Source organism: Oncorhynchus gorbuscha, linkage group LG05 (assembly GCF_021184085.1).
Source record: "Oncorhynchus gorbuscha isolate QuinsamMale2020 ecotype Even-year linkage group LG05, OgorEven_v1.0, whole genome shotgun sequence".
Taxonomy (NCBI): domain Eukaryota; kingdom Metazoa; phylum Chordata; class Actinopteri; order Salmoniformes; family Salmonidae; genus Oncorhynchus; species Oncorhynchus gorbuscha.
Genome location: NC_060177.1, coordinates 13,260,196 through 13,273,344, shown reverse-complemented (window position 1 = coordinate 13,273,344; position 13,149 = coordinate 13,260,196). Strand labels below are relative to the sequence as shown.

Genomic DNA, 13,149 nt, shown 5'->3' with positions numbered 1-13,149 from the left:
TGTGGTATGAAGCCTGTGTGTTTGCCTCTGGTAGGGATGTATAGGATGTGGTATGAAGCCTGTGTGTGTTTGCCTCTGGTAGGGATGTATAGGATGTGGTATGAAGCCGTGTGTGTTTGCCTCTGGTAGGGATGTATAGGATTTGGTATGAAGCCTGGTGTGTTTGCCTCTGGTAGGGATGTATAGGATGTGGTATGAAGCTGTGTGTGTTTGCCTCTGGTAGGGATGTATAGGATTTGGTATGAAGCCTGGTGTGTTTGCCTCTGGTAGGGATGTATAGGATGTGGTATGAAGCTGTGTGTGTTTGCCTCTGGTGGGGATGTATAGGATTTGGTATGAAGCCTGGTGTGTTTGCCTCTGGTAGGGATGTATAGGATGTGGTATGAAGCTGTGTGTGTTTGCCTCTGGTAGGGATGTATAGGATTTGGTATGAAGCCTGGTGTGTTTGCCTCTGGTAGGGATGTATAGGATGTGGTATGAAGCTGTGTGTGTTTGCCTCTGGTGGGGATGTATAGGATTTGGTATGAAGCCTGGTGTGTTTGCCTCTGGTAGGGATGTATAGGATGTGGTATGAAGCTGTGTGTGTTTGCCTCTGGTAGGGATGTGTAGGATTTGGTATGAAGCTGTGTGTGTTTGCCTCTGGTAGGGATGTATAGGATTTGGTATGAAGCCTGGTGTGTTTGCCTCTGGTAGGGATGTATAGGATGTGGTATGAAGCTGTGTGTGTTTGCCTCTGGTAGGGATGTGTAGGATTTGGTATGAAGCTGTGTGTGTTTGCCTCTGGTAGGGATGTATAGGATGTGGTATGAAGCCGTGTGTGTTTGCCTCTGGTAGGGATGTATAGGATGTGGTATGAAGCCGTGTGTGTTTGCCTCTGGTAGGGATGTATAGGATGTGGTATGAAGCCTGGTGTGTTTGCCTCTGGTAGGGATGTATAGGATGTGGTATGAAGCTGTGTGTGTTTGCCTCTGGTAGGGATGTATAGGATGTGGTATGAAGCCGTGTGTGTTTGCCTCTGGTAGGGATGTATAGGATGTGGTATGAAGCCTGGTGTGTTTGCCTCTGGTAGGGATGTATAGGATGTGGTATGAAGCTGTGTGTGTTTGCCTCTGGTAGGGATGTATAGGATTTGGTATGAAGCTGTGTGTGTTTGCCTCTGGTAGGGATGTATAGGATTTGGTATGAAGCCTGGTGTGTTTGCCTCTGGTAGGGATGTATAGGATTTGGTATGAAGCCGTGTGTGTTTGCCTCTGGTAGGGATGTATAGGATTTGGTATGAAGCCTGGTGTGTTTGCCTCTGGTAGGGATGTATAGGATTTGGTATGAAGCCGTGTGTGTTTGCCTCTGGTAGGGATGTATAGGATTTGGTATGAAGCCGTGTGTGTTTGCCTCTGGTAGGGATGTATAGGATGTGGTATGAAGCCGTGTGTGTTTGCCTCTGGTAGGGATGTATAGGATGTGGTATGAAGCCGTGTGTGTTTGCCTCTGGTAGGGATGTATAGGATTTGGTATGAAGCTGTGTGTGTTTGCCTCTGGTAGGGATGTATAGGATGTGGTATGAAGCTGTGTGTGTTTGCCTCTGGTAGGGATGTATAGGATGTGGTATGAAGCCGTGTGTGTTTGCCTCTGGTAGGGATGTATAGGATTTGGTATGAAGCCTGGTGTGTTTGCCTCTGGTAGGGATGTATAGGATTTGGTATGAAGCTGTGTGTGTTTGCCTCTGGTAGGGATGTATAGGATTTGGTATGAAGCTGTGTGTGTTTGCCTCTGGTAGGGATGTATAGGATGTGGTATGAAGCCGTGTGTGTTTGCCTCTGGTAGGGATGTATAGGATTTGGTATGAAGCTGTGTGTGTTTGCCTCTGGTGGGGATGTATAGGATTTGGTATGAAGCTGTGTGTGTTTGCCTCTGGTAGGGATGTATAGGATTTGGTATGAAGCCGTGTGTGTTTGCCTCTGGTAGGGATGTATAGGATGTGGTATGAAGCCTGGTGTGTTTGCCTCTGGTAGGGATGTATAGGATTTGGTATGAAGCTGTGTGTGTTTGCCTCTTGTAGGGATGTATAGGATTTGGTATGAAGCCGTGTGTGTTTGCCTCTGGTAGGGATGTATAGGATGTGGTATGAAGCCTGGTGTGTTTGCCTCTGGTAGGGATGTATAGGATTTGGTATGAAGCTGTGTGTGTTTGCCTCTGGTAGGGATGTATAGGATTTGGTATGAAGCTGTGTGTGTTTGCCTCTGGTGGGGATGTATAGGATTTGGTATGAAGCTGTGTGTGTTTGCCTCTGGTAGGGATGTATAGGATTTGGTATGAAGCTGTGTGTGTTTGCCTCTTGTAGGGATGTATAGGATTTGGTATGAAGCTGTGTGTGTTTCAAATCAAATCAAATCAAATTTATTTATATAGCCCTTCGTACATCAGCTGATATCTCAAAGTGCTGTACAGAAACCCAGCCTAAAACCCCAAACAGCAAACAATGCAGGTGTAAAAGCACGGTGGCTAGGAAAAACTCCCTAGAAAGGCCAAAACCTAGGAAGAAACCTAGAGAGGAACCGGGCTATGTGGGGTGGCCAGTCCTCTTCTGGCTGTGCCGGGTAGAGATTATAACAGAACATGACCAAGATGTTCAAATGTTCATAAATGACCAGCATGGTCAAATAATAATAAGGCAGAACAGTTGAAACTGGAGCAGCAGCACAGTCAGATGGACTGGGGACAGCAAGGAGTCCTCATGTCAGGTAGTCCTGGGACATGGTCCTAGGGCCCAGGCCAGTTGAAACTGTTCATAAATGACCAGCAGGTTGAATAATAGTAAGGCAGAACAGTTGAAACTGGAGCAGCATGGCCAGGTGGACTGGGGACAGCAAGGAGTCATCATGTCAGGTAGTCCTGGGGCATGGTTCTAGGGCTCAGGTCCTCTGAGAGAGAGAAAGAAAGAGAGGAGAGAATTAGAGAACGCACACTTAGATTTACACAGGACACCGAATAGGACAGGAGAAGTACTCCAGATAAACAAACTGACCCCAGCCCCCGACACATAAACTACTGCAGCATAAATACTGGAGGCTGAGACAGGAGGGGTCAGGAGACACTGTGGCCCCATCCGAGGACACCCCGGACAGGGCCAAACAGGAAGGATATAACCCCACCACTTTGCCAAAGCACAGCCCCCACACCACTAGAAAATCTTCAACCACCAACTTACCATCCTGAGACAAGGCCGAGTATAGCCCACAAAGATCTCCGACACGGTACAACCCAAGGGGTGGGGGGGAACCCAGACAGGCCGACCACAACAGTGAATCAACCCACCCAGGTGACGCATCCCCCCAGGGACGGCACGAGAGAGCCCCAGCAAGCCAGTGACTCAGCCCCCGTAACAGGGTTAGAGGCAGAGAATCCCAGTGGAAAAAGGGGAACCGGCCAGGCAGAGACAGCAAGGGCGGTTCGTTGCTCCAGAGCCTTTCCGTTCACCTTCCCACTCCTGGGCCAGACTACACTCAATCATATGACCCACTGAAGAGATGAGTCTTCAGTAAAGACTTAAAGGTTGAGACCGAGTTTGCGTCTCTGACATGGGTAGGCAGACCGTTCCATAAAAATGGAGCTCTATAGGAGAAAGCCCTGCCTCCAGCTGTTTGCTTAGAAATTCTAGGGACAATTAGGAGGCCTGCGTCTTGTGACCGTAGCGTACGTATAGGTATGTACGGCAGGACCAAATCAGAGAGGTAGGTAGGAGCAAGCCCATGTAATGCTTTGTAGGTTAGCAGTAAAACCTTGAAATCAGCCCTTGCTTTGACAGGAAGCCAGTGTAGAGAGGCTAGCACTGGAGTAATATGATCAAATTTTTTGGTTCTAGTCAGGATTCTAGCAGCCGTATTTAGTACTAACTGAAGTTTATTTAGTGCTTTATCCGGGTAGCCGGAAAATAGAGCATTGCAGTAGTCTAACCTAGAAGTGACAAAAGCATGGATTAATTTTTCTGCATCATTTTTGGACAGAAAGTTTCTGATTTTTGCAATGTTACGTAGATGGAAAAAAGCTGTCCTCGAAATGGTCTTGATATGTTCTTCAAAAGAGAGATCAGGGTCCAGAGTAACGCCGAGGTCCTTCACAGTTTTATTTGAGACGACTGTACAACCATTAAGATTAATTGTCAGATTCAACAGAAGATCTCTTTGTTTCTTGGGACCTAGAACAAGCATCTCTGTTTTGTCCGAGTTTAATAGTAGAAAGTTTGCAGCCATCCACTTCCTTATGTCTGAAACACATGCTTCTAGCGAGGGCAATTTTGGTGCTTCACCATGTTTCATTGAAATGTACAGCTGTGTGTCATCCGCATAGCAGTGAAAGTTTACATTATGTTTTCGAATAACATCCCCAAGAGGTAAAATATATAGTGAAAACAATAGTGGTCCTAAAACAGAACCTTGAGGAACACCGAAATGTACAGTTGATTTGTCAGAGGACAAACCATTCACAGAGACAAACTGATATCTTTCCGACAGATAAGACCTAAACCAGGCCAGAACATGTCCGTGTAGACCAATTTGGGTTTCCAATCTCTCCAAAAGAATGTGGTGATCGATGGTATCAAAAGCAGTACTAAGGTCTAGGAGCACGAGGACAGATGCAGAGCCTCGGTCCGATGCCATCAAAATGTCATTTACCACCTTCACAAGTGCCGTCTCAGTGCTATGATGGGGTCTAAAACCAGACTGAAGCATTTCGTATACATTGTTTGCCTCTTGTAGGGATGTATAGGATTTGGTATGAAGCTGTGTGTGTTTGCCTCTGGTAGGGATGTATAGGATGTGGTATGAAGCTGTGTGTGTTTGCCTCTGGTGGGGATGTATAGGATTTGGTATCATCCTCTGTCTATCTGTTGTAGGCGTTTGTAATAGTCCGGTATAAAATGCTATATTTGGTTTGGACCTCTGCTGTAGGATTTTGGGGAGTACCAGGAGAGCTACTACTCAGTCCAGACCACTGAGGGAGAACAAATCTCTCAGCTCATCGCTGGATACATCGACATCATCCTCAAAAAGGTGAGTGTAGGAAACCCTTTCCCATCGCAGCTAGATTATCCACTTGCTAAAGTGAGGGACACTGCTCTAGAAAACATCAATACTCCCATGCATGTCCAAATAGTTATGCCTAAACCTACCTGCCAATCACAATATGTGTTGCCTTTTAGAGATGGAATAGCCATTGTCACCTTTGATCCAAATGTCACTTTGTGAATTTCTCTCTCTTTGTCTCTGTCTCTGTAGAAGCAAAGTAAAGACCGTTTTGGTTTAGAAGGAGATGAAGAATCCACCATGCTGGAAGAATCCGTCTCCCCTAAGAAGTATGTGAACTGTTATATAATGCTCAGCAACACACAATAGTAGTGTCGTACAGACCAGGGTTGTGTTCATTAGGGCATGCAACAGAAAACATTTCAAAATGTAAAAGAGGGTTTATTATTGGAGAGATCCAGGTAGTCTCGCCTGTTTTTGTCCGTTCAGTGGCTAATGAAGCCAACATGGTCTCAGTCCCATTTTATGTTCCAGCTATAATGTATAGATCTCATAAATACACCTGACTGTACACATGAACACTTCCCCTCAGTGAGGATAGTATTGTCCCTTAGGATCAACTTCCTCTGTTGGAGTTTCTCTTTTTCTCCGTTCTCTCCATCCGGATAAACAACATGTTTATCTGAACTTCCCTAATTACACGCGTATTAGTCCCTTTATCTACATAGAGCTGTCGTTAAATTACGTAAGCTGTTTTCCTGTCTAGTCTCAATTGATGTTTCCGTTCCTGTACTGAGGGAATATTGGCCTTGATAGTGTCCCAAATTGCTCCCTATTTAGTGCATTACTTTTGGCCAGAGCCCTATGTGCCCTGATCAAAAGTAGCACACTAATGAGGGAATAGGGTTCCATTTGAGACGCAGACCTTGTGTTCCCTTATCTGAGTCAGTCAGTGTGGAGGATATCAAAGAGGGCCTAAGGGAAGACACAGGAATTAATACCAAACCTGGAAGGCTTCGTCTGAAGAATAACAGTCTTGTTCCTGGAAGAACACAATGAAGGTTTGATGTCGGCCGTGGTTCCTGTTAAGCACCACACACACACACACACACACACACACACACACACACACACACACACACACACACACACACACACACACACACACACACACACACACACACACACACACACACACACACACACACACCGAGTCTTGCAAACAGACACCACCATCCTTCGATAGTTGGACCACCTGTGGATGGGAATGGTGATGCTGTCACCTGAAATGCTATCGATAATTACGTGATGAATATTAAGTATCACAGATGCGTCTTTTTGAAAATCATCCACAGACCATAGTTAATTCATGTAGAATTTGTCTGTTTATCTGCGTGTTTCCAGGTCGACGATCCTGCAGCAGCAGTTTAACCGTGTGGGTCGTGTGGAGCATGGCTCTGTGGCTCTACCAGGGGTGATCAGGTCTGGCTCTATAGGAGCAGAGTCTCTCAGCATGGGCACCATGCCTTCTGCACAGCAACAGGTCATCATGGGACAGATGCACCGAGGACACATGCCACCACTGGTGAGAGCAGGAATGCAATGTTACATGTTCTCACACACACACACACACACACACACACACACACACACACACACACACACACACACACACACACACACACACACACACACACACACACACACACACACACACACACACACACACACACTCTCTTTCTGCCCCTCTTCTTTCTGTTTCTCTCTCCACCTTTCTCTCTCTCACACATCCTCTTTTAAAATGTATCTCTCTCCATCTCATATCTCTATACGTGTTTAGTAGATATTAATCATGTCTGTGTTTATTCTCTCCAGAGCTTGGCCCAGCAGGCCCTGATGGGGACCATCAACACCAGTATGCAGGCAGTACAGCAGGCACAGGCTGATCTGGGGGAGGTGGACAACCTGCCTCCTCTGGGACAGGACATGGTGTGTGGACACACACACACACACACACACACACACACACACACACACACACACACACACACACACACACACACACACACACACACACACACACACACACACACACACACACACACACACACACACACACACACACACTTGTCTCCACTGGGACAGGACATGGTGTGGACACACACACACACACACACACACACACACACACACACACACACACACACACACACACACACACACACACACACACACACACACACACACACACACACACACTTGTCTCCACTGGGACAGGACATGGTGTACACACACACACACACACACACACACACACACACACACACACACACACACACACACACACACACACACACACACACACACACACACACACACACAACACACACACACACTTGTCTCCACTGGGACAGGACATGGTGTACACACACACACACACACACACACACACACACACACACACACACACACACACACACACACACACACACACACACACACACACACACACACACACACACACACACACACACACACACACTTGTCTCCACTGGGACAGGACATGGTGTGGACACACACACACACACACACACACACACACACACACACACACACACACACACACACACACACACACACACACACACACACACACACACACACACACACTTGTCTCCACTGGGACAGGACATGGTGTGGACACACACACACACACACACACACACACACACACACACACACACACACACACACACACACACACACACACACACACACACACACACACTCCACTGGGACAGGACACACACACACACACACACACACCACTGGGACACACACACACACACACACACACACACACACACACACACACACACACACACACACACACACACACACACACACACACACACACACACACACACACACACTTGTCTCCACTGGGACAGGACATGGTGTGGACACACACACACACACACACACACACACACACACACACACACACACACACACACACACACACACACACACACACACACACACACACACACACACACACACACACACACACACACACTTGTCTCCACTGGGACAGGACATGGTGTGGACACCACACACACACACACACACACACACACACACACACACACACACACACACACACACACACACACACACACACACACACACACACACACACACACACACACTTGTCTCCACTGGGACAGGACATGGTGTGGGGACACACACACACATTTGTCTCCACTGGGAGAGGACATGGTGAGGAGGACATATAACAGCATACTGACCGTCACACACAGACAAGCACACACAGCACTCAGTTAATTTCACGCCCTATTAACTTTTAATTAAGTTGTTAATACTCTTAAAGCTTCTGATCCAAATCTTTACATTTTATATTGTAATTTTCTGACATTTGATTTTTATGCTTAACGGCATGTTTAATGTAACACTCCTTAAATTAAATGTAACTACGTCTCTGCTCACCCTAGTGCTCTTCCCTCAATGCCATTCTCCCTGCTTCAGCTCCTAGATCACCATTCATCCTCCAACTCCCATCCTGACTTTCTGATGCTTCATTCTTCTTATTTACCTGTATGTTCTGCAATTCAGCTTTTAGCTGCCAGGTACCACCTTCATGTGATAATTCTGATGAACCAGTACCATCTCTCTCCTCCAGGCGTCCAAGGTGTGGATCCAGAACAAGGTGGATGAGTCCAAACATGAGATCCACTCCCAGGTGGACGCCATCACCGCAGGAACAGCTTCTGTGGTCAACCTCACCGCTGGTACGTGGCTTTGGGATGACTCAGGAAATGACATGATGTTCAATGGAAGAGCTGGATATTCCAGTGCTGTTGAAGTGACAAGGTTTTGAGCTTACATTTTTACAAGCATTTTTATATCTCACGCTTTTAAATTATTCACACTTAACATTTTTCAATTAACGACTTGGTTTTCATTATGTGTAAATCTACAGTAATGGTGAACTGTTATCCATTATAATGTGTACTAGTGGGCCATGCGAGCTGGCAGTATTCTTCATATCATTGGTTTGGTGCCATGCTGAACCCAGCCAAGGGACAGTCGGTGCTTCAACTATCTGTTTCAATATAAGGGGACTTCCCTGCTCTGTTGTCCAGTAGCAATCAGAGAAGAGTGCTGATATAGGATCAGTTTGGCCTTTCAGACCATCGTATAGTGAATGAGGTGACATGGACCAGGGGTCCTGATCCTGGACCAGCGTTCTGAGATGCTTTATACGGTCCCTGACCCTTTCCCCTTTTATCTAAACGTCTGGTCATTCCCACCAGCAGTCTCATGTCTAAACAGAATGATCTAATGTGACATGCTGAATTGACTGGCTGAGTGTAACATGGGTATATGTTTGACACATACTGGCTCACTGTACTGCACCCTGTTAGGTACCCAGAGGACAGGCCAGAAGGGCTTGAGATGGTTAACTTGGCTCTCTTTATCTCTATCTCTGTCTCGTTTTTTTCATTCTCCTTCTCTATCCTCTCTGCCTCTTTCCATCCCCACTCTCTTTCGCTTACTATACTCTATTCCCTCTCTCTCTCTCTGCTCTCTCTCTCGTCCCCTCCCCTCCTTCCTCCCTCCCTCTTATAGGTGACCCGACAGACACAGACTACACCGCAGTGGGCTGTGCCATCACCACCATCTCCTCCAACCTGACAGAGATGTCTAAGGGTGTGAAGCTACTGGCTGCTCTTATAGAGGACGACACGGGAGGGAGCAATGACCTTATGGGTGCCGCTAGGAACCTTGCTGGGGCCGTCTCTGACCTGCTCAAGGCTGTGGAGCCTGCCTCCGGAGAGGTGAGACAGGGCTGGCGGAGGCAGATGCCTCAGCACTGGTCCAGGAGAGCCTAGAGTGTTTACTGGCTTTTGTTCCAGCTTAGTGCAAAGCAAGCACACTTGAAACAAAAGCCTGCAGATTGGCCTACTGTGGCTTTCCGTGGCCAGAGTTCTATACCAACAATGCTTTACCCCAACACCTGTGGTATCTGAAGAGCACAAGAGCTAACTTCTACACATGATTCAATGTTCGAGACTTACTTGGACCTCTCATTAAGTTCCATTGTCCCTGATATAAGGCATTTTATATTCTCTTTACTAACAGAACAAACATCACAGTTGATCTTTCCCAGTTGTATTGCCTGTAAAGAGAGGGTAACAGAAGGCTGTAGAGTGTGTTAGGTTTGACCTCTGATTGATTGGAGGTGTTTATACTGTACTTATCACTAATGCACCACTGGCCTCAATAATACCAACTGAGCTCCTACTGTATTCATATGGTGGCGCTCCTCCCAGTTACAAGGCTTAATTTGATTAATATTTCCCTTTTTTAGGGAGTGTTTCATGTGTTGGCTGTCTATTGTATTCCTGCCCTCATGTCTGAACAGAGACAGATGGCCAGAGACCGACAGCCAGGCAGAACCATAACTAAATATGGCCATGTGAGCTATTCACCCTTCCTTTGCTACAGTGTGTTTTGTTCACGTTGAACAAAACAAAGGCTGGTGGGGATAATTCTCATGTGAATGATTCATCACTGCCATGTTGAATAATGGATTTCACATAGACCTGCACCTGCAGGCCCAGTTCACTATGCTCACAGTGTTCTCTTCAAGGCCAGTTGGGATAATAATGCTTTTGGGAGATTCTGTTTTGACAATATGAAAATACCCTGATGTGGAAGCTAGTCTGATGTGTTGACCTTCTGGGGCTAAGCGTAGATACTGAGCCAGCTGTAATTTAGGTCTACCTACCGTAGACCCCACGTGGGCTAACCCTTGTGCCATAGCTGTACTTTGACTTCCTGTTCCCTCAGCCCCGACAGACAGTGCTGAGTGCAGCAGGCAGTATAGGCCAGGCCAGTGGGGACCTGCTGCTTCAGATGGGAGAGAACGAGTCAGACGAGAGGTTCCAGGTAAGAGTTTGTTTATTTCACTTTTTCTCATTACAACCTTTCACATGCGATTCAGACTCAGCACATTTAGAGGGATTATTCTGCAGTTGCACCCAATCTGAATTTCAAGCGTAACCTCTGCTTATTAGAATTTATTAAGAGGGATGGACATGAATAATGGTGATGACCATTTCAGGAGGTGCTGATGATCCTGGCCAAGGCGGTGGCCAACGCGGCAGCCATGATGGTGCTGAAGGCCAAGAACGTGGCCCAGGTGGCAGACGACACGGTCCTACAGAACAGAGTCATCGCTGCTGCCACACAGTGTGCCCTCTCCACCTCCCAGCTGGTGGCCTGTGCCAAGGTACAACACTGTAGACCTTTCACACACTCCCACAGACTTTTCATCATGATGAGAATGACGTGAGAGGGGGAAAGGTTTGTGGCAGTGCTGCGGTGGATAATTCAACAACAGTAGCTATGATTCTTCCACTTCAGTAACCCCAGGTAAAGTTACTAATTCAATAACCCCAGGTAAAGTTACTAACTTCAATAACCCCAGGTAAAGTTACTAATTCAGTAACCCCAGGTAAAGTTACTAACTTCAATAACCCCAGGTAAAGTTACTAACTTCAATAACCCCAGGTAAAGTTACTAATTCAGTAACCCCAGGTAAAGTTACTAACTTCAATAACCCCAGGTAAAGTTACTAACTTCTTCAATAACCCCAGGTAAAGTTACTAACTTCAATAACCCCAGGTAAAGTTACTAACTTCAATAACCCCAGGTAAAGATACTAACTTCAGTAACCCCAGGTAAAGATACTAACTTCAGTAACCCCAGGTAAAGATACTAACTTCAGTAACCCCAGGTAAAGTTAGTAACTTCAGTAACCCCAGGTAAAGATACTAACTTCAATAACCCCAGGTAAAGATACTAACTTCAGTAACCCCAGGTAAAGATACTAACTTCAATAACCCCAGGTAAAGTTACTAACTTCAATAACCCCAGGTAAAGTTACTAACTTCAATAACCCCAGGTAAAGATACTAACTTCAATAACTCCAGGTAAAGATACTAACTTCAATAACTCCAGGTAAAGTTACTAACTTCAATAACCCCAGGTAAAGATACTAACTTCAGTAACCCCAGGTAAAGATACTAACTTCAATAACCCCAGGTAAAGATACCCCCCAGGTAAAGATACTAACTTCAATAACCCCAGGTAAAGATACTAACTTCAGTAACCCCAGGTAAAGATACTAACTTCAATAACTCCAGGTAAAGATACTAACTTCAATAACCCCAGGTAAAGATACTAACTTCAATAACTCCAGGTAAAGATACTAACTTCAGTAACCCCAGGTAAAGATACTAACTTCAGTAACCCCAGGTAAAGATACTAACTTCAATAACCCCAGGTAAAGTTACTAACTTCAATAACTCCAGGTAAAGATACTAACTTCAATAACCCCAGGTAAAGTTACTAACTTCAATAACCCCAGGTAAAGATACTAACTTCAATAACTCCAGGTAAAGATACTAACTTCAATAACTCCAGGTAAAGATACTAACTTCAGTAACCCCAGGTAAAGATACTAACTTCAGTAACCCCAGGTAAAGTTACTAACTTCAGTAACCCCAGGTAAAGTTACTAACTTCAATAATATACACGTAGATGTTCAAGTGTTTTTCATCTTAAATGATTTGTTTACTTCATATTTTTTCCTCTTTGTTTCTCTTTCAACACATTCACTCATTTTTCTCCATCACCCCTTCCTCTCCAGGTGGTGACTGTCACCATGGTGTTCCAGGAGCAGCTGATCTAGCTCTTCCTCTAACTCTCTATATCCCTCTCACTTTCTCCATCTCTCCCTGCAGGTGGTGAGTCCCACCATCAGCTCCCCAGTGTGCCAGGAGCAGCTGATTGAGGCAGGGAAGCTGGTGGACCGCTCAGTGGAGGGCTGTGTCCAGGCCTGTCTTTCTGCCACAGTCGATGGGGAGATGCTGAAGCAGGTGAGCGGAGTTGGGGTCAACTCCATCTCAATTTCAGTACAGTTTTCTCATATAGAAGCATTGAGGAACATTTGAAATGGGTTTGTCAGTGTACTTCCTGAATTGAGAGACATCCTGCAGGTGAGTGCTGCAGCCAGTGTTGTCGGTCAGGCCCTGGG

At 46.0% G+C, this 13,149-nt stretch overlaps 1 protein-coding gene across 1 annotated transcript in view; it reads left to right on the top strand.

Annotated features, from left to right (window-relative positions):
• Window positions 1–13,149, top strand: part of LOC124035540 (talin-2-like) — a 173,957-nt gene that overhangs the window by 73,670 nt on the left and 87,138 nt on the right. Inside the window, exons 11-20 of the mRNA XM_046349002.1 lie at window positions 4,947–5,048; window positions 5,274–5,350; window positions 6,426–6,606; window positions 6,897–7,010; window positions 8,725–8,833; window positions 9,675–9,883; window positions 10,899–10,997; window positions 11,173–11,340; window positions 12,857–12,991; window positions 13,112–13,149. The exon at window positions 13,112–13,149 is cut by the window's right edge and continues 122 nt beyond it. Coding sequence (XP_046204958.1) covers window positions 4,947–5,048; window positions 5,274–5,350; window positions 6,426–6,606; window positions 6,897–7,010; window positions 8,725–8,833; window positions 9,675–9,883; window positions 10,899–10,997; window positions 11,173–11,340; window positions 12,857–12,991; window positions 13,112–13,149 — 1,232 coding nt within the window. The remainder of the gene's footprint in view (window positions 1–4,946; window positions 5,049–5,273; window positions 5,351–6,425; window positions 6,607–6,896; window positions 7,011–8,724; window positions 8,834–9,674; window positions 9,884–10,898; window positions 10,998–11,172; window positions 11,341–12,856; window positions 12,992–13,111) is intronic.